Source organism: Saccostrea cucullata, unplaced genomic scaffold (assembly GCF_032062105.1).
Source record: "Saccostrea cucullata isolate Sc308-1 unplaced genomic scaffold, CSIRO_AGI_Scuc_v1 ctg3713, whole genome shotgun sequence".
Classification (NCBI taxonomy): Eukaryota; Metazoa; Mollusca; class Bivalvia; order Ostreida; family Ostreidae; genus Saccostrea; species Saccostrea cuccullata.
The window spans coordinates 15001-37068 of record NW_026932680.1 but is presented as its reverse complement, the minus strand read 5'-3'; the positions used below and the strand labels follow the sequence as shown (position 1 = coordinate 37068).

Below are 22068 nucleotides of genomic sequence, written 5' to 3'. Positions count from 1 at the left end.
TATAAACTTGTGCCGCCAGAAATATTTTAAATTGGCAGGGAATATGTTTCACACTCAATTTAAAACCTAATCCTTCCAAGTATATATTCGAATTATTTTTTTTTTCTGCAGGAATGCAAAAATCAGATCTAGAAATGATAGGGAAAAATATTAATATTTCTTGGAATACTAAGTGACTCTTTGCCCTCGGCATGTTCGGTGAAACGCGATTTCCACACCTCCACTGTGTCGAATCATTTTGATTGACAGCACAAGCACGCTACTACAAATGTAGCACGGACTTCCTGTGAACTGTGTGAACTTGATGATGGAAAATAAAAGCCAATGATTACTTTCAAATGGATTTGTTAATCTAAAAAAAAGATTACCTTTATTGCTTGGAATATTTAGGAAAAATAATAAGAATTTTTATTTGATACAATATATATCTGAGAATCGAGAGGGTTATCTCTCTCTCTCTCTCTCTCTCTCTCTCTCTCTCGTACATTTCTCTGTTCAATAAAAATTATGACAACACATTACTTATTTAGTTTTGAAAATTTTATCTACGCATGTATTACAAATAATTTGAATGCCTCTTTCCAACATCTTGACCGAGAATAATCACGGCCGGGAAATGTCTACAGATGCATGAAGAAGTTAGCTAAAAATAATCGTCATAAAAGAATAAAAAGGCATATAAATATAGAATATTTTGCAGTAGAATCTAAATAAAACGAGAATTTTTATGCAGTACGATAACAGTCAATGTCAACAGATAATTGTGAATCCGTTATTTTACTCAGAATCGCTTTGACACGGAAACAAATGTACGGTAGTTTCAACCACGTACAATGTAATTAATTCATTCTATAAGTAGTAGTTTTATCTTCAGAAGTCCACATTATTTAATTAGTGAAAAGAATAAGCATAATTATTTACTATATTAGTAGATTAATTTATTTTTTAACTACACGCGGTAACAAATACACGTTTTACGGCAAATAAAACCATGTTATAAAAATATCGATTTAAACATACGTATGTGCAGAATTTTATTTTTATTATTTATTTATTTATCTATTTATTTCTCTTTTGTTTATCTATTGTTTATGTATATTTATTTATGACATTTGAATTATAGAATGAAAGAATTATTTTAATGCAAGGAAAAGACCAAAGGCATTCCGAATAAATCGTTCATCTTGCGTTCACCGTTCGTTCACCGTTCACTTTGCGCTCGCGTTCGCGCTCCGTTTGCGTTCTGCGTTCACTCACCGTTCACCGTTCACACATCGTTCACCAAGTTGCGTTCACCTATCACACATCGTTCACCCACCGTTCGCTCTGCGTTCGTTCACCGTTCGTTCAGCGTTCGTTCACCGTTCAGGTGGGAAAGTAGAACGTTTCAGGGACTGTAGGATGTGCACAATGGCAATATGTAATAAAGATTCTGAGAAAGTTTCATTAAATTTCCTTCAGTGGTATGAGAAGAGTTGCGGATAAGAGATGGGTACCCCAAAGTGTAAAAGACGGACGGACGGACGTACAGACGGACGGACGGACGGAAATACCGATTACTATATACCCTCTCTCTTTTCAAGCCGGGGATATAATAAACAAATTGAAGTAAATACATCGTTTTAAAATTCAGAAGCAGATTTTCTAAGTCAATATCTTTTCTTGTTTGGTAGCAGTGATTCTCTGCATATAAATAATTTTGCGTGGTTATGTTTTCGTTTGACGTCACAGTTGATTCCCGCACTCAGAAACTGTAAACGTGAAGCGTTTTTATCATGCTTACGTCTTATTTAACGATGTCCTGTGCGATATTGAGGTTAGCTTCACCCTGCGATATTAATGCAGTAAATAATTATGATGAAAGGCTTCCATTCAATCATAAACTAAGCAATATTTATTGACAGAATTTTGTCCAAAATGAGTTTATTGTGGTTGAAGCTGACTTGAAAAGTGCGGAAATTATCCCACCCTAATACAATGTGAAATTAAAACAAATGCTATCAGATAATTTAAATATTATCAATATTCTGAAATATTTGAGTATATAGCATTATCTAACATTATTATTATTGTGCGTAAAAATTCGCATTATGGACCCCGTAATTGACCCGTAAACATAAAGAATCAAAACTTCATACAGACACTATACAGGGTGATATTTGTAAAAGAAATCTCAAAACAGGTCCCTTTTAAAATGTTAAGGACATAATAAATTATTAATATAAAATTACGAAAAAAATTCATTGACGGGAATTTTTAAAGCTCCAGGCCCTTTTCCTCCTTAAATAAACAAACGCATTTAACAATTCAGTTTATGAAAAAACGTTTCTTTAATTTTGGATTTTTTTTTAAATCTAAACCAAAAATTAGCATAAATGAGAAAATAGTAGATCTTTGCAAATGTACATGTGCATACATGTAAATACAGTAAAGGTTGCTTTAAGCAGAAATAAATTTTTGTCCCATTGAATTTTCTTTTTTTTGTTTCTTATGTAAAATTTACTTTGCGTTGTTTTCTAATGAGAGATGTATGCTCAAAAGAATGGATTGTTTTCAACTGATATACTTTTTGCCCCCTTGAATTTTGTTATTGTTTCTATTGAATTAAATAATTTGTGTTACCTATTTTCTTCTGACAGATACATGCCGAGAAATTATTATTAGATATAATGAAAGTACTGAAAGCACTCATGGGAGTTGAACATGGTGTAAAATAAAATCTTTGATCGGGAGGTTATGCGAGTGAACAATATTATTATTTCAAATACAGACAACTGTTTAAGATTTTTTGAGTTGCATCAATCTTGAGAAAGACATTCAGAGACATTGAATAGCAAAAAAATGCATTGGCCATAATGCTTGCCTGCCTACTTTAGTCTTCTTTTATATCCCCCTGCTTGAAAAGCAGGAGGGTATTTATCAATCAATTTTTCCGTCCATCTGTTTGTTAGGCTTTAGGTATACCCATCTCTTATCCGCAACTCCTTTTACACCACTGAACGAAATTTTCATTGAATCTTTATTACATATTGCCGTTGTGCACCTGCTATTACTTTTTCATCCTACACATATTTTGGGTTTCCCATTGCAAAACATGGGCACTGCCATTAAATTCATATTAGAATATTAGAGGCGGTTGATCATTTATATAATTCACTGCTAACAGTATTCAAATTTGTAATATATTTTTCCTTGGCACCTTTATCAATGTGTTATGAAAATTGTGAATATAAATATGTATTTCAATTACACGAACATTATACATGGAGTACGTCAGAACTTAATCTCTTTTAATATTGTGAAGAAAAAAGCAATACTAAGTTAAAAACAAATATTTAATGACCCAACATAAAAAACAGTGGTATATGTGAGAGTTTGTGTGCGTAAAAATTATCAGGTATGTAAATGAATTTTTCCTTTTATTAAAAAAATATACTTCATTTTGCTGCCTTTTCATCGGTGTCCGTTTTTGGTTTAACATTTATAACAGAGGACTAGAATTACCACTTTTTGGCAGGTGATACTGCTGATCTAGTAATGAATACGCATATTTCCTAAAAGTATTTTTGCATGCATGAATTCATTTAAACCAAGAAAATGTGCATGAAAAATTTGAATAAATTCTGTGCACCGGTAGAAAAAAAAACTCTAAAAATCTGGGACCGTCGGGCGTCTTGAAGACTAGATTTACCGCTTGCCGCCAGTATGTAGTGTTGTCATTAGTATCTCTTTCAGTGTCTGAGACTATGTATGACGCTACACTAAATATGAGTTCCGTTACGAAAAACGTTTGAGGTTCTTAATAATTTAGTTTTACTTTGAACGAAATCTAATTTTCAAAATAAGATTACTTTATCATAACATTTACTTACATTTCAAATTATGAAAATTAGATCAATTCAGGAGAAAATGACATGAACTATTTGTGGCGGAGGTTTATGCATGTTTTCTGTTGAATATCTTCGGAGTAAATTGGTCAACACAATAACCTCGCTTTCGGCTCTATATAATCAACATAAATTACTGCGTATGTTAAATGCGTGATGACCATGGAAGATTGAACATAGTTCGACTCCCAAAAATGGTTCTAAAATGTTTCATATAAGCTCTTACCATTATGAATGACCGGTCTTACCGTACAAGGACAAATAAACGTTTACAGTCGAGAGATGATCCACAACCAAAATAAAAATTGTCTCATTAAATTTTACATACTGTTAGAAAGCAAAATAACCCTCTGCGTATAGTGCTTTACTCACCTTAGAAAGATCATCCCAGATTATGTTAAAGACACTATCACTCATTACTGGGCTACTTCCTGGATCATGGCTGTATTTATTTCTATATAAACGGATTCTTTCTATGTCGTCACTCTCTGTGATATCCATTATTCTAGGTTCTTTTCCCCATCCATTCCCAGGTGAAGCAATGTCAGAGTAATTCCTCAACAGTTTATACATGATGGAAACGTCCATAGATAAAGATGATACACAAGTGTTGGATCCACCTTCAAAAAATTGCTTAAACATACTTACAAATGTATGTCTGAGATGGATAAAGTAGAAATAAAGGTTTAACTCTTCACTCATACCAGTATATTGAAATTATCCATACTTTATATGTACAACCTAACTTGCCCTGGGAGTATATCGGGTTTTGAATTTCATTGACAATCACTAGCAAAATAATTAAATTTTTTAGCTCATCAAATACGCTAATACAATAATTTTTCTGGGCTCTTAATCTTTCAATTTCATAAACATAGGTCAAAATAGCTTTAAAATTGTTTGAAAATAAAGATTTTAGTATATTTTTTTATCTATATAGTACATTAATTTTAAATGTCTTTTTGTTACATTGATGGTTTCACTTTCAGCACAAAAACTGAAAAAAGGGTTGTATTCTTTTCTTTGTTGGTTACACTATTTTATTGAAAGAAAAAACATTGACTCCATGCAAAACATTACTTATAATGTATCTATTTAAACACCTCAATAAAACAAAGTACTGAAAGTACTCATCGGAGTTGAATATTGTTTTCTGAAAGATATCACATGAAGTATAGGAAAATGTTCATGCTTTCAGATTTAAGTCAGCTAGAACTGATTTGTTAGAGATAAAAAAAACACAAAACCTTAAAAATAATTTCTATTGCTTTAGAATAGCCAAGATCATGGGACTGCTCTTAAATTTGCTGCAGAACTGTAGCTCTCCGAAAAAAAAAAAATTGACATACCGGAGAGCTACAGTGCCACCCATTGAAAAAACTGTATATTTATTGCGCACGAACAGTTAAGTTTAGTTCTGGATTTATTCTTCTAATTCTTACCTCAACAATTTGACCAAACCAAACAAACAACCCCCACCACCAAAAAATAATTTTTCCAAACTCGAAAATAATATTTTGTGGGTAGGTTTCAAACTTCTTTCAGTACAATTTATTATTCAAACTCAAACACTACCCTTATATTTTTGAGGCATTTGAATCAAAACGCCCCCTACTCTCTTGAGAATGTGTACAAGATATTTGGTCCCAAGAAACAAACAAGTAAACACTCTTTATATTCGATGTTACCATCACCAGACACTAGATTGTCGTTTTTCTTCCTCTGATTAAAACAAGTATTTGCTATTCTCTTTTTGGTATAAATGTTTCTTTTCGGACACAATAATTAATTTCTATAGAACACGGTGCTTATCTTTTTTATCAAATGTATATATCTTTATAAATTATTCATCAAGTTTTGTTATTCCATAATTTTAAATTTCGTTTCAAGTAATTTCTATATAGAAGTAAGTATCTGAATACTTTACATTTTGTTTGTTTTACGTACGATAATTTTTTCAATCATATTGAGACACTACCACTTGTCGATGGAGCTACCTACATGTAAGTCTACAAATTTTTTACCTATACACGGCACTCAAAACCATTGAGTAGTGAGGGATCATTTTGTGCAAGCACAAACTGCGACATGGGATTCGGTTTATATGGTCTCATCAAAAGAGTTTATCTCCAAATGCATCCCACAGGATTCGAACCTGCGATGTAAGGATCAATAAACACATTATGTTGAATCTCTAAAGCAAGCTTTTTTAACAACTGCGCCACCCGAGTGGCACTTTAAGTTTGTGATTTTGATTTGATTCAAATGTAATTAAAAATCAGACATAGTTTAACGAGCTACTACAAGAAAATCAAAACAGTTGTAATCACGAGGAACGATCTTTCTCACAGATCGATCATTGGGATTAGTATACCATTGTGTCCATCCATACCCATGTATTCATTATTTCTAACTGTTTTAATTATATAATAAAATCAAATTATTCATTTTATAAAGTATTACTGCAATGCAAACTACATTCACATTTTTCAAGTTCAGATTTGGTTGTACACATGACCAGTTGAATGCTGATAAATTCATGAAATGGGGATGCAAAATTAATGTCATTTGAAATTGTGAGATCGAATACCAACAAACTTTAATGCTATTATTTTTTTCCCTTTACCAACGTAAAAAAATGAGTTGCATACATGTATCTGGTCTGACAAAAATTTTCCAGTCTAACAGATCATTTTACTTGTCAGAGCAAATAAATGTCTGACAGTGATATTTTCCGCAGTATTTTTAAGCGGTTAGCTTCGCTAAACGCTTTTTGGCATGTGTCCGATTTTTATCAAAACCGGAAACTTCCATAAGGCGCTACCTATCGACAACGGAAACTTCAACAAAGCCTCTACCTAGTACCTATGATTTGTTTCAAACACACATAGCATATGTTAAATAAAATCAAGACTATCAAAACAACATAATCTTTCGGTTTTTTATTTTTTTTCTGATTTTGTTTGTCAATGAAATAAATCTATAATTGTTGTATTAAAAAAAGTTTATGTATAGGAGCATTTGGTGTCGAGATTAAATTTCCGTGACATCAGCTGATGGCGATCGCGCCCTGTGACGAAATTCTAAGTCAGCATGAAGTTTAGCAGATAACATTATCAACGTGTTAGAATTAAACTTTAGGAAGAAATGCATAGCGAGAAATATCATTTGAACCCAATGCTACACGAAAACCAGTAGGCATTTCCGATTTATGTGTTAAATTTAAGCCTGAATCAAACAGGTGGTCAAAATGGCGTTGGACACCTTGTGTATTTATATATAGAGGGAGTAGAATGTTTCGATATTTGGCTAATTTAGAGACTTACTGAAAAAAATTCAGGTGCCTGTGATTAATTATAAGGCACCCCACATGAACAATAAATATTTGAGTGAATTATGCCACTGGGCACAGGGAGGACGTGTTAATTACTGCAGGCTAAAGGGGTTTAAGGTTATTACTGACTGCAAAACATCGGAGAATCTCTCGATCGAGTTTCATTTTCCAAAATATTAAGGCATCCCTTTAATTAACTTAGGTAAGACTAGTACACGAAGAAAGCCTTTATATAAAAATACTGAATACATCTGTAAGTTGTACAGTTTATATTACTTCCATAATGAAACGTTTGTTTTCTTCTCCTTTTTTATCAATTGAAATTATTCAAAAGATGATAAAAGCTTTGTTTTCAGGGAAAAATTGATTTTCAAAAAGTGGGAATAGGTAGAATGAACCCACCTGCTGACCCGCAGTGAGCCTACGAAACTGAAGCTCTCTGAAATTACCGTAATTAATTCTCTGCTCGTCCATCCGTTTTTCTCAGACTAGCCAGCTAAAGATCTATGTACAGTACTCCAAATCAATTAATCTAAAGAATTGGAAGTATCATGTTATTTTCTTTTTCAGTTGTTTGCTACAGAGCCTTTACAGTTACCCAATTTCAGTATGAATAGAGCATGAAAGCCAATAAAATTTGCAACATCAACATAATTTTTTTTTTCGTTCTGAGCACTTTTGGACGCCACTAATGGAGACAATTAGGGAGAAATTTTTGAAATTGAACTTTGTCTTTCAGACTGAAAATCGCAGGTTGATATTTTGAAACATACATGTGTGACATCAGTCTGGGAAATTATTGGTTATACCATTTAGTTAAGTACTACAAAATTCATTGTGTCTGCTTCTTCGCTGATGACACTGGAAAAAGATATGCATGCCTACTTCAATGCATTGTTTGTTATTGTACACTGTACAAATTCGATGAAAGCATGCTAACCGCTTTTCATTACTTTCAGTACTTTGATTTTTTTGTTCTGTCTCTTTATTGATGATACAAATTGAAAGAAGTTGGATTAAACCTTAGCGTTCCTTTGACCTTACATTTTGTTTATTTCTCTCTATTTAGACAATCGCGTTATTGTCAAACCAGTTAGACCAGTTGTTGCTCCATGGCTGACCTCGCACTTTTTGTAATAGAGCGTAGTGGAGTCAGCCGAGGATTTCCGAATGATAAATGAAGGAAAGCTGGGACTTTTTTTCATACTGAAATCAAAATTTGCGTGTCATTTCTCAAGAGAGATGACAAAAATATGCTATTCAAATTAAGTTAAATAAAATTCTATTTCATTTACTTTTAAATCATTTATGAAAATAAGATCTAATTAGAAAAATGAGATCGACTATTTTTATTGCGGAAGTTTTTTTTGAGTTTATATAGACTGGTTCGAGTTTGTATTGAATATCACAGGGGAGTAAATTGACCGACACAGAAACACCACGACGGCCCCTATATAATTCATTGAACAATAACTGCGCTAGAAACCGCGTGACGGCCTAGGGAGTCTGCACATAGTTCAACTCCTAAAAAGATGATCAAAATTATTATACATGTATATCATTTTGTTGTTGTTGAAAGTTTATTCCTAGTTTTATGACTTATGTCGTATTGAATCAATTGTAAGTTATTCTCTTTTTGGGAGGAAAATTAAATTAATTGAGTTTGCTATTTGAAACCACTGTTAAGATCTTTAAGTAAAAGATTATATTTTGAAAAATTCTTGAAATTTGCTGTAGTGCATACATGCATATTGTATGAAAAATATTAATTAACAAAAAATATAATAGTTTCAAACTAGGTTATTGGCATTTTTTGTTTCTTTGCCGTAACAAACTATTCGGATTTTACATTGTTTAAAAGAAAAAAAATGGACACAATTTTTTACTCAAAGAATCGAGGCAATTTATTTTTTTTTTTCCTGGATAAATAATGAAAATTAAGCATTTGCTTTATTTCCTGAAGTCATGATCTAACATATGTCATCATGGTTTATAGAAATATTCAGTGTCTTAAAGGCTGTAGATATCCGAATGATTTATGGTATGAATTAATTATATATTTCTCCGTCATACTTTGATAGCAGTCATTATATACATAATTACCAATTACAGTCCCTACAATCTTAGGTAACCTTAAATTTATTAAGACTTGTACTTTCACATTCTTGTTTAGATACAAAGAAATGCTTAAAACATTTTATTAGTAGATTTTTCGCAATTACTTTTATTTTCTGTTTACTTTTTTGTTTATTCTTTTATCCAATACTATTTCAAAAGGAACACTTTGTTATGGAATAAGGGATTCTTGTTCTTATACTAAGAGATGTGTTATATACTGTAAAATTATAACTTTTTTAGGGTAAAATTTTCTGGGTTCGAGAAAAAATTTTATAATTTTTTCATTGTTAAAGGAGATACATTATGTAGTGCATTGTACATAATTGTTCTTAATCATAACAAAAATCTTTTAACAGACCATTATTTTTCATTATGTCAAAAATATTTTAAGAAGCATAATTTTTATCATTAAAGAAAGAAAACCAATAAGTACCTTGAGGAGGGAAGAGAATCTCTAGTTGAGGTTGTTGGAATCGGAACTGTCCTCTTCTCATGTCTGTTTCATTGGCTTTCAGAGTCTTCTCTAACTCCTCTTTAGGGAGGAATTTATCGAAGCAGATTCTTACTGCATCAGTTCCAACTTGCAATAACTTTACTATCTTGGCTAAATTATCTATATAAATAAAGCCCAAGTATGTTAATTAATGACACTATAGTAAATATGAATACCATGTATGATTATAGTAAATGAAAGAAAAAAGAAATCATTTCAATCTTTCTCCAACATGTCGAATAAAAAAAATAAATAAAAGGGAATTTACTTAATCTTTTATGACGAGAAAAAGCATTTACCTTTCTCTCATAAAAACTTCTGATCAATAATCAGTAAACGATTGTTCTTAAAGCTTACTTTTGTATGTAATTGTTTGAGGTTGATTTTGTTTTATACATGCATTTCAATTTGTATACAGGATACACACGAAATAAAAGAAGGGTGTGGGTCTAACAAGTGATTTAGTTTTAATGGATTTATCTATAGGTCACTTCAATGCAGTGCGAACTATTAAAAAGTTTCCTGTTTACAAATAAATGGTAAGTCTGTCATTTTTAATGAGTATTTACATACATACATTCGTGCATGACAAAAACATATTCATTGATTGGAAATATTAATATGTACATCAAAACTAGTCGTTAATATTGTATAACCTGTGCTATATTAAATCGAGGATAACGTGAAAAAGAATTTAATCTCAGATTTAGTTGAGGTACCTTTTGGATGTGATTCACTTGGTCCAACACTCTCTAACGGTGAACTATTAGGTATACCTTTAACTTCCGAGGGCTCAACTTCATCATGATATACCTTTAACATGAAAATAATGACATTAAAACTGTTGTGCTCATTATGAATGATCATATAAGATTTAATAATGCTACAAACAAAATTTCCTGAATGCAAAACAGTGAAACGATATGAAACAAACACTTGATAAACTCTCACATTATATAATTATGTATTTCTTGCAATACAAATGACTGTTTACGTGAAAACAATAAGTTATTAATTAAAATGCCCAACTGTTGGATTATTGCTCAAGATTTTCAGCTATTGTATTGACAAAAATACATATACTTGATGGCAAATCGGACAATTTTTAGTAACCGGTTACTCGCTCAATCTTCCGATCGAGTACCCGGTTATTCGGATGATTTTTTCATTTTCATATATCATTTATCTCATCCTTTGCTCATCGGCATAATAAAACACAGATGTATTGTGAATGATCTTTACTTAAAAACTTCATTAAAGATACACGCGCATGCAAAAGAAAGAATTTTGATATATATGTAATTATAGTTTAAAAAAAATTAAATCAGAAGAAGAAAAATAGATAATTTTTGACCGCCGATATACGTAATGATCAAGGAGAATAATTGCTTAGAATTTTGAAGTCACAGCTGTACACGATGACTCCAATTCAAAATTACATTCCACAGGAATCGAATCAGCAGTTCTTTATAAATACTTCCAAGCTTTATATGTCTTTGGTGGCACCTTGTTAAATTTTTTAATAAGGTCATCATAATTCAGGTCTTCAAAACTTGTATAACCTGCTGACGATCAAAGCTATCAATTAACTGTTAAAAACAATCGAAACAAATCGTTCATATCAGTGAATCACTAGATCATTAATTCTAACGGTAAATAAAAGTAGAGAAATATTTACGTTTAGTCTCATAAAAAAAATATATTTTTAAAATTATTTACGAAATAAGATGCATTTTATCCGAGTAACCGAATAGCAGTTTTTAACTAACCGATACTCGCATCATTCGACGGTTAACCGGTTAACCGGGTACTTGTTGCCAACACTAATACTTACAAATCTATTAAATGCTAAAGAAATGAACACACTTTAAGAAAAATATCTAAAACGCTTACTAGTATTTAATCCAAAATGAACCAAACGTACATTGTTTTCTCTGCCCTCCCTACTCAATGTAGAAATTATGATTTGAACAAGTATAAATCTAAATTGCATAATTATTTTATATATTTCTCTAAAAAGCTCTTTATAAACCAATGTGGATTATTTTTCTAATATCATCCAATTTCTTTATTTTAGTAAAGAAGAAGGTATGGTTTCCATACAAATTTTGCCCTGTGGTTTTCTAAAAAATGAAACTGGTGTAAAAGTTGAAAACTCATGCTTTTTAAATAATTAAAATTCAATGCAGAAAAATCAAACAAGTCATTTTTCACACATGTGTTTTTAAATGCTAATTATGATGTCATAAACATGTGCATTTTCCCGTATTTTCTTGAAAAGTTGCAGAAGACACCAATTTTCAATGGAATTTTCTTTCAGATGACATTGTCCACAGGCATCGCCCACAAAGATCTTGAGATATATGATTTGTTATTGAATTTTGCACAAAATATCAGAAAATTAACATGGGAGACGGCTGTGGACACTGTCTTCTACAGGAAAATTACTCTTGAAATGTGCCATTTTTAAGCTTTTTCTGTTGAAAATAGAGAAATGCTTCACATTTATGACGTCATATTTGCAGAATGGTTAACCTTCATGCCATATTCTTTCCTGATTTATCAGAGTCATTTATTTAACTAATATTCAAGCCAGTTTCAAAACTTTTTGATGTCATTACATTTTTAGGGCGCAATAAAGCTAAAACCATGCATACCTTCTTCTTATTTAAGGGACTCCGATCCTAAGCCAGGAAGGACAACTCTTTAATTTATAAATTAATTCAAAAAGTCTCAAAATGAAGCTTAAAAATTTAAACTTTTCATGCAACAATTTTCATTATATACCTCCTGAGGTGCTTCAAGGCTCTTTAAATTTCTCAGAAAGGTCTAATAAAAAGTCGAAAATTTTACCCTGTATAAGTATTTTAAAATTACATATATCAAGAAATTGATGTTCATTTCAATCTAACCATAGATACCAATGTTTTAAAATATAATATGAAATTAGAAGTGATTGATGGTGCTCCACAATGACAGGATAATCTTTATAAACTTTGAATTTTAAAATGATCGAAGTAAATAAGAGAAATTAAAGTACATTATATGTATGAAAATTGTGGAATTTCTTCAAAAGCCTGGATACCTATGATTTATATTTTTAAAATGTGTTAAATGATCAAATTTGAATTGGAAAATGCATAGCAGGTGTTTTAATTCGCAATTCCAGAAATTATATTCAAGATTTATTAATTTTCTCTATATAATATGATTAACTTGAAAGATGAATTTTAAAGAGTTATTGTGGGTAAAAACACGTTACTTTGAAAATTCAGAGACATTTTTGTGAGCATTTTCAATTAGTCAATGCTTGATTTTCAGAACCTGAGGATCGGAGTACCTTAAACAACTTGTATTTACTATCAATGAAGATCTTTCTCTTTTATTCTTTTTTTTTGTAAAAAAAATTCCTCTTTATTGAAAATTAAAATTGCAGTACTAATTTTTTTGTCCATTATTTGAAACACTAATTCTACAATCGATTTGAATGCTGCACTTTCTAAAAAGTTTATGATGTTTAATTGAATTGACTGAAGTCTCTGAAATACAGATATTACCCATGTAGCCAACTGAAGAACATATATTTACAAGAGTCAAGCTATGATCCAATATCATAAATTTCTACAGTAACTAGATTTTCCAGTTTTTCTTTTTTATGATTTAGAACAACTATTACAATAAAATACATGTACCTGTACCCAATATTTCGTGATATTCTTTGAGTTGATTATGTGCTTTCTCCCTATTGGACAGGAAGGACACTGAAAAATTGCCTTTGTAAATTCTGATTCGTTGATCACAGAACTTTCTTGGCTATCACAGAATCCCGAAGCTTTGCATTTAAACCCAAACGTAAATCGAAAGTCAGTTTGGAAAGTTCTGGAAAGAACATTAAGCATACGGTCAATTTCTGCCTTAATTTCCTGGCATTTTGACATCTCAACTCTCCCTTCAATAACAAACACCTGTAACTGAATTTCCCTGGGAGTCATTCCAAGCAATATGTTTTGACCCTTAAACAAGAAAACAGCTGCTGTCTGGTATATACATAGTCTCCCTCTCTCTGTAACAATTTCCCAGGGAATTTGCAAGCATGTAGCTACAAGTCGATGAAAAATGCCAACAGGAAGAACATCAAACACGTAGCAGAAAATGGATGAGGTAGGGCATGAAGAAAAGAGATTGTCAGGACATGGCATTTTGTTCATACAGGGAACATACCATTTTTTGTCATCCAATTTTGCTAATAATCCTAGCTTCTCCATGTATAGCATGACATTTGTTTTGTGTTCACTGAAAGCTATTCCCTTCATTTCCCAGATAGCTGTAAGCAAAGTGTCATTTAATTCTCCAGTTTGATCAAATTTTTTCCAGTCTGATGCAAACCTACATAAATCCTTTTCTGCATGATTTCTATCTGTTATTACATTTTTAAATGAATTAGCAAACCACTGCACATCAAGAATGATTACAACATCAAGTCGTTCTTGGTTGAAGTATAAAATTTCTCTGATGTCATGGAAAAACTGCAGCATAATATTAATGTCATTAACCGTTTCGAGCTTTATACCTGTTGGCAAGGCATCATTGAAAGCCAGCAGCATTTCTTTTTTCATTATCCTCTGGGATTTCTTTTCCTGGAAGAATTTTTCAAACATGACCCATGAGAGTGGAAGTTTTTCTCCCCAGTGATTTAGATTTTGCACAACTTTAACGATAGAGAGCTTAATATTCTCAATGCTTTCATTGTCATGGAATCCAACTGCAAACTGTCTATCCTCATGGAGATGTCTGTGCAAGGTCTTGTCCTTCATTTCAAGAGTAGCCCATATTTCATGGAAAAAAGACATAATCTCCTGAAAATACACTTTAATAATAAATACTCAGTAATTCTTTTTATCATGTATCTGAATACTGTATACAGGGAAATTTTCGCCCCGGTTTTATTTTTCTCCAATTTTGCTCTCTCCTTGAATGGGCAAATTTTAGACGGATGGAATTGAAATTACATGGCATTTAAAACGAATTTATTTTTTGAAGATTCATGAGGTTATGAAATACGACGCTTCACGCCAGCATATTTCATGAAGCGCGTAAGCGCTTTAGTATAAATATGCCATAAATTTAAGGCGTTCAACTGTCATTTATAAAACAAATTATTGAGCATTATTTGTTTTACTTTTCAACGTCAAGAGTGGTATTATGACGTTATAATGACGATATTCATGCTTATTTGTGAGACATATCTAATTTAGTTCATGAGAAAATATACTGTATTTTATTTTGTAAAGAATCATAGGGGAATTTTTTTTGGAAATGTTAATATAATTTCTTAAAAAAAGAACTATGATTGGGCGAATTTAAAATGTAGAAAACTGTTTGCAAATGCAAAAAGGCGAAAATAACACGGGGCGAAAATAACCTTGTATACCGTATTAAGAAATTACAATAACTAATGATAATAATATAGTGAAAAATCTCTATTCGGACAACTTTGCAATCCTTCACACTGTAAATTTTGACATATATTTTATACTGTGCTATCCAACACACTGTCAGATCACACATGTTTCCGAGTATGTTTTGGAATAAATAATTTTTTTTTGATTTATAAAAACACGCATAAGTCATTAAAAAAAACACAAAACAAAAAAAAAAATACAAATTTATATTACTTTAACTATTTTTTTTCTTTAATTATACAATGAATATTGTTCTAAGTTGATCTACTTAAGTACTTAACAGGTTGGAACTAATCGCTCAAATGTGATATATAATATTCCAAATGGGCAATAAATTTACAGTGCAAAAAATGAAAAATTCCAATCCACATTATAACACTTAAAACGGAATAATTTTTGGTTGAAAAGTTTTTTCTGCAACCCTATAGTTATAAGATTGGTCCCCAAGAATGTATGGAACTTCTGAGGTATCAATCTTCTTAACAATAAACTTGTTATTCCGTTTTAAGTCTTCTGAAGCGAATTAATGATATTTATTGCCAAAATAAAAATATTATTTTTTGCACTGTTTATTGCCTTTTTGGGATATTATATGCCAAACGGACAATTATATCCCATTTGGATGATCTGTTCCAACCTGATTAACAAAACCCACACATCAAGCCAAAATTCATGTAATATTTTATTTTGATCTATAAATTTTATAATTTTCTTGACCATTTATAGGACCAGTTTAATAAAAGGTTTATAAGATCTTGATACCAAGAACCTGACCTTTCCATTTAATGTTTGGAATGATTGGGGAAGATTTAACATAAAAAGAAGTACACAGAGGGATTCTATATTAATGTATGTAAATAGATTACCCGTGACAGTTGTCAAGGATTACCCTTAATTTATTTAGCAGTTTACTTTAAAATATTGGGGAAAAAATGTAATCTTGGGGTCTGAAAATTTCATACGTGAAGAATATGGCTTTAAATAATTTGACCTCCTACGGACATTTCAAAGTCGTGTCATTTATCTTGATTTGGAGATACCAGGAATATTTTATAAATAATCTATTTATACTTTATATTATAAATATTGATCATTAAATCCAAGAAAATGGATTAATATTTATGTTTTAGGCATTAACTGGAATTTCAAGAAAACCAGATACTACATGTACTACAAAGTGGTCTGTAGTCTGGACTGAGATTGGTGAGGAATTCAACCAATTGTATTAAACTTTACTCATCTTACATCAGATTAGCCTTGGTAGTATATTTTGATAAAATTCTTTCTTTGGCAAGATCAAATCAGACTTACACTGTTGGAATTGCTTTTGAAATAGATTTTACAGGAAATCATATTTTTAGTAGCCATGACATTTTCATTCATCAAAATAGAGATCAGAACTGTAGGAGGAGGGGCTTTTTTTAAAAGAATAATAGAATAATTTTGAATAATCATACCAACAAAATAGTTCTTCGAAATCAAAAACCATTATATAAAAATAGTGTATCTAAATCTACATCCGTGCCAAGTTATATTGAAATCAGACCAAAACTGTGGGAGGACTAGTTTTCTTATACATTCGAACAGAGATTCGACAAACACCGTACTAACACACAAGGTCACTTGGTCTCTGACTAGTAGCACGAGAAATATCTGTAAAATGAAGAAACAAATACCTTTTCCGTTTTTTTCTCACTATGTGTACCAATGAGCAGAACAGGGGCCTTATCATTGCTGTATTGGTGAATGGATTTCAACCAGAATTCAAGATAATCTGTGAATGAAATAAAGACAAACAATTTGCTTATCACTATGTGTACACATAATAAATGCATCAGTCTTATGATATCATAGAAATTGATTGATTGTATGTTGCGTTATATTTCATTTGGGAAATTTTCACTCATAAAAGCACCAGATGGTTATGACTAAATGACACCCCTTTCCCTACAGCCAATATAAATGTACTAAAATCTATTCATGCCATAAAATAATCTAAAATGATCTATTTTATAGATAATTAAATGTTACGATTAAAAAAACATCCTGCTCTAAATATTGGATACATGAAATATATTTTTTACTTTAATTAAGCTATGTGGAATAATGTTTAAATGATTTCACTACATATATCAAAGTTTACTTTAAGTCAAACATCCAGAAAAATTTGTGAAGAAAAGGAAGAGGAGAGGCTAGGGAGAGGGCTTATTACTCCCCCCCCCCTTCCCAAACATACACTTTACTGACAAAGACAAACAATATAAAGGCATTGAAAAGTGGAGGTTACCTTCTTTGTTAGTTGACCCCCCTCCCCCCACACACAATTAAATATCCCCTTTATTATGCTTCCGATGCCAATGTTTGAATTAAGCTTAAGAGTATTTTAAGTTTTATTTCAACAACATTTTTAACAATGGAAACATTTTGAAAAAAAAAAACAATGGTTCCAGACATATAGACAAACAAACATGGAGATAGAGACATTTTCCTCACACAAGCCCATGCAATTATCTTTAACCGTTAGATATCAATTCACTCAATAAAGAGACGACTATATATTAAACAGCAGTTAATAATTATGAAAGAGTCCTTCACTATCTTGATTTAAATCTGTATATGAAATAAGTAGAGTTTTAAATCACATACTGCATTGCATATGCTATAGAAACTATGCAACCGAACCCAACATAAGGTAATGGTAACAAACCTCTGTGTGTCCATCTTTCATAAATGGAGCCTTCCTGACAGCACACCTCTTCCCCGACTTGATCATCAAACTTCTTCTCCATATTCAGCACTAGAATGAAGAACGCCCGAGGACTCAGAAAAATCTGGTGTGAGGCATAATATGAACACTGTCCTGCAAAGTCAGTCATTGTAATTTTCTTATCTGGGTATTCTGGAATGTTTTTTGCATTAATCTGCAAATTTCCTGAAATTCCTGGATTATTTGGGCCAACAATATCTTTGTTTTCCTTCGTAGCTTCTGCTAAATTTGAAGTTGATATGGCACCTTGTTGTGGAGAGAATGAGGTAGTTTTAATGTTGGTATCATCTCGTGATATCTGTCCACTGTTTGATGCATGAATGACATGACTCTCATCATCAGGTGTTTCCATCGTTTCCTGCGTTTCCTCATCATCAGCTACATTTTCCGAATGGTAATCAGGAACACTCTGGTGCAGATAATTTTTATCAAATTTAAGTTTAAAGCGTTGTTGTTGTTTTGAAGAATTTGCTGTAAATAAAAATGAGCACATTTTAAAGGCCTTCTTACTTCTTTGTCCCTGTAAATAGACCTCTAGTCTACTTTAAATAAATCTGAAACTAAAAATATAATATAGATGAATTATAAGCACTTAACTCAAATAATATCGTCCGCAGATATCAAATGAGTATGATCCATTTTTATTTAAGAAATAAGCTATCATTTTTAGAGTTTCATTGGGGTATTACATGAGGTCGTCATGTGATCAAACTCTATAAATCCCGAAGGGCGTTATAGTAGATTGGATTATGTACCGACTTCATGTCATAACCCAATAAAACTCTAAAAGTGATATTTTGTTTCTTATATTGATATTTTTACGCTTTTATTCATGTTACAAAGAAACTAAGATGACATACAGACCAACCAGCAGCAGCAAAGTAGTACCCCCTCCCTTCTTCGAGAGTGGGCATACAAATATCTGTCTCCTCTTGAATGAAAGTGGGGCCCGTTGTTTAACAAACTAAATCAAATTTGGTTGAAATTGATTCAGTGGTTCTGGAGAAGAAGATAAAATTGTGAAAAGTTTAATACAACGACATTGACAACAACATGGACAAATTTTAATCAGATAAGCTCATTTGAGCCTCCGGCTCAGGTGAGCTAAAAGTTTACATATACTACACAATGGCTGTAACATTAGCTCTTTGGGCTATTGGCTTGGAAGAACTTAATACGGTCTATTTGTTTAAATAGTATTTAGATTTTTTTTAATTGTACTCTGTAAATTAATATGACTCTAGTGAAATGATCCATGATCCACTTTGTTTCAATTTAAATTCCATCATACAATAGCAATTTATAACAAACATTGAACCCAGTCAATAAAGAATACCTTGGATGTTATCTGTTACATCAAAGACATCTGTGTGGATATCGACTCCCCGGGTTGAACTGATATTTTTCTTTATTTTCTCCAAGTCAATGCCCTTCAGTCTCTCTAACAATGTTGTTTTACCACTACCAGCACACCCTACTATCATCCCAGAGGCATGGTACATGGTTGTCTTCCCTTTCTTTAAATTCTCAATGAAGTTTGTCACTGATTTGTCTCCCCTTAAGATAATCTGCATCGGTATTCCAACTATAATGACAAAATGCTAGCAAAACAGAGCTTAGATGTAGATCTGTAGTGTTATGGTTTTATATATTTTTCTTTGATCAGAATGCTACAGATCCCCTAATGCAAAATAGGTGCAATTTACGGCGCAATATCTTTTGTGCATTTTAGGGGAGAATTTCTACATTTTCCAGCATCATTAAATTAACTACCTTTCACTCCCTAGTTCTGTGCATATTATTTAACTAATCTGTATATATTATCTATCTACCTACCCTATTGCCTGTAGATACAATTATTAATCGCTGGGAGGTGGATAAAATATGTATATTGGCTACAGAATGTGTCTAGAAATAGGAAATGAAAGTAGTTGATTGACCAATGCTAGAAAGTGGATAAATTCTCTCCAAAAGTATGCAAAAATATTGCCCCGTAAATTGCACCTTTTTGCATTACACATGTAGGGTATCTGTATGGTCAAAGACAAATATATAAAACCATAAAGCTAAACAGAGCTGTTACTAAATCAAACAATCATAACAATAGATTTCCAATTTACGAGACCTTAAATTCTGTATACAAATATGACACATAGAATTTTCAGTGATTTATTTATCCCCAATTAGTTTGTAAATTAAAAGGAGAAAAGGCAGTTAAGCAAATTTTCTTAATAAAATTAGAATGTCTTTCCGTTATGAATCGTTATTATATATATATTTGTTTTAAAAATTTGTTTGTCTAGCAATAATCATTAGCCAACACATGCAATACATGCAACATTATCGCATATCTAAATTTGATCTATATAACACAAACTGAATTGCCTACATATTTGATGAATCTGTAATTGTGACAAAAATTGCATTCTGACCAAGATTAAATCGTGAATCAAAAGTAGTATATTTACACTTTATGTTTAAAAAATGGCATAAATTTTCCAAATTCTTAAATGTATCCCTTTTCAAATTCCCCAAGAGAGATTTCATCTAAGTTTAATTTAATTCAGTAAAAGGATTCTAAAAAAGATCATATGAGTACAGTCTACAGATGACAAGACGACTCTGGCAATTCCACAAAGAGAAGCTCAGCTGGTTGAATGGCTCAGGTGAGCTGAGTGTCTATCGTGTTAAACTTAAAACATTAAAGGGATTAAAAAGAAAAATAAAGATTTAAAAGCTAAGGTATAGATGGAATCATGGATAAATACATATAATTCATCACTCCAAAACTTCTTTTGTTATATTATATCAGAGTAACCAGTTCAGGTGAGCTGAAAATAGCTTACATTTCTTAAATACTGCTTCATGGAATGACCGGTCCTCCATTGTTGGGTGCGTGAAAATATCTTCTCCAAGTCTTTCTAAAAACTCCTCATTTTTTTCTGGCAGTAACCAACAGCAAACTTCATCCTCTCCTCTTCGATAATTCCACGATCTACAGTATTTAGCTATGTTTTCTTTTTCTGCCCAAGTAAAGAAAATATCAGTAAAGTTCAGCCCAAAACGATTTGAAAAGTTCAGGAAACTTAAATGTCTGAAGACCTCAATTGAAAAGCCGATCTCTGATTCATTGTGTTTCAGAAATGGTTTGTATTCTTCTAGATCTGTAGGAGCAAATGGCTTTGTGATTTCCTTTGAATGAAAGCTTTTGGCAACAGCATTACATTTGGTCATCCAGTTTCCATCTTTCATGTTTATTTTGTAAGAATTGGAAAGAAGAAGGCACATCAAAAGTGTATCTCCATCTGCAAAATAAAGAAAAAATATATACATAAAACAAACTTGGAAAAAATCATTGAATTTATTTACATACAAAAGAATTTTATACAAAGTGGATGAAGTTTTTAAAAATTTATTTCAGCATTAAATACACATAGTGCATTGCCCATTCTGTGGTATATCTTAAATAATATATGTGAAGGTCAACACAAAATCATTGTAGTACTACCCAGTATAAGCTTTCAGTGTTTCCCTATAATAAAGTTTTGGTCTTGGCATAATTGTACCGACTGATAAATGAACAGCTGCACAGACAAACAAACATGAGGCCCATGGGACACATCGCTCACCTGAGTAGATTTGACCATGCTGTTCTTTACCAGATTCCTCCCTTTTGATACGTATTGTGAGTCTACCCTAACACATTGGTCATAATTTGGACAATTTAAAATCTACACTATTCAAGGATGATTCCACATAAGTGTAAGCTTTTATGGCCCAGTGGTTCTTGAGAAGAAGATTTTTAAAGTTTTTTTTCCTATACATTTCTATGTAAAACTTTGATTCCCTATTATGGCCCCGCCCTACACACGGGGGTCACGATTTGAACAACTTACAATCTACACTACCCTAACTTGCTTCCATAGTTTCAGTTTTTCTGGCACAGTGGTTCTTGAGAATTTGATTTTTTTAATGACCCCACCCTATTTTTGTTTTTTCTTGATTAT

At 31.7% G+C, this 22068-nt stretch overlaps 1 protein-coding gene across 1 annotated transcript in view; it reads right to left on the bottom strand.

Moving 5' to 3' along the window:
- LOC134235771 (uncharacterized) overlaps positions 1 to 22068 on the bottom strand; it is a 34630-nt gene that overhangs the window by 7591 nt on the left and 4971 nt on the right. Inside the window, exons 3-10 of the mRNA XM_062717917.1 lie at positions 20908 to 21366; positions 19398 to 19646; positions 18002 to 18439; positions 16971 to 17068; positions 13525 to 14688; positions 10552 to 10645; positions 9773 to 9952; positions 4260 to 4507 (exon numbers count right to left, since the gene is read on the bottom strand). Of these exons, the coding sequence (XP_062573901.1) occupies positions 4260 to 4507; positions 9773 to 9952; positions 10552 to 10645; positions 13525 to 14688; positions 16971 to 17068; positions 18002 to 18439; positions 19398 to 19646; positions 20908 to 21366 (2930 nt within the window). The remainder of the gene's footprint in view (positions 1 to 4259; positions 4508 to 9772; positions 9953 to 10551; positions 10646 to 13524; positions 14689 to 16970; positions 17069 to 18001; positions 18440 to 19397; positions 19647 to 20907; positions 21367 to 22068) is intronic.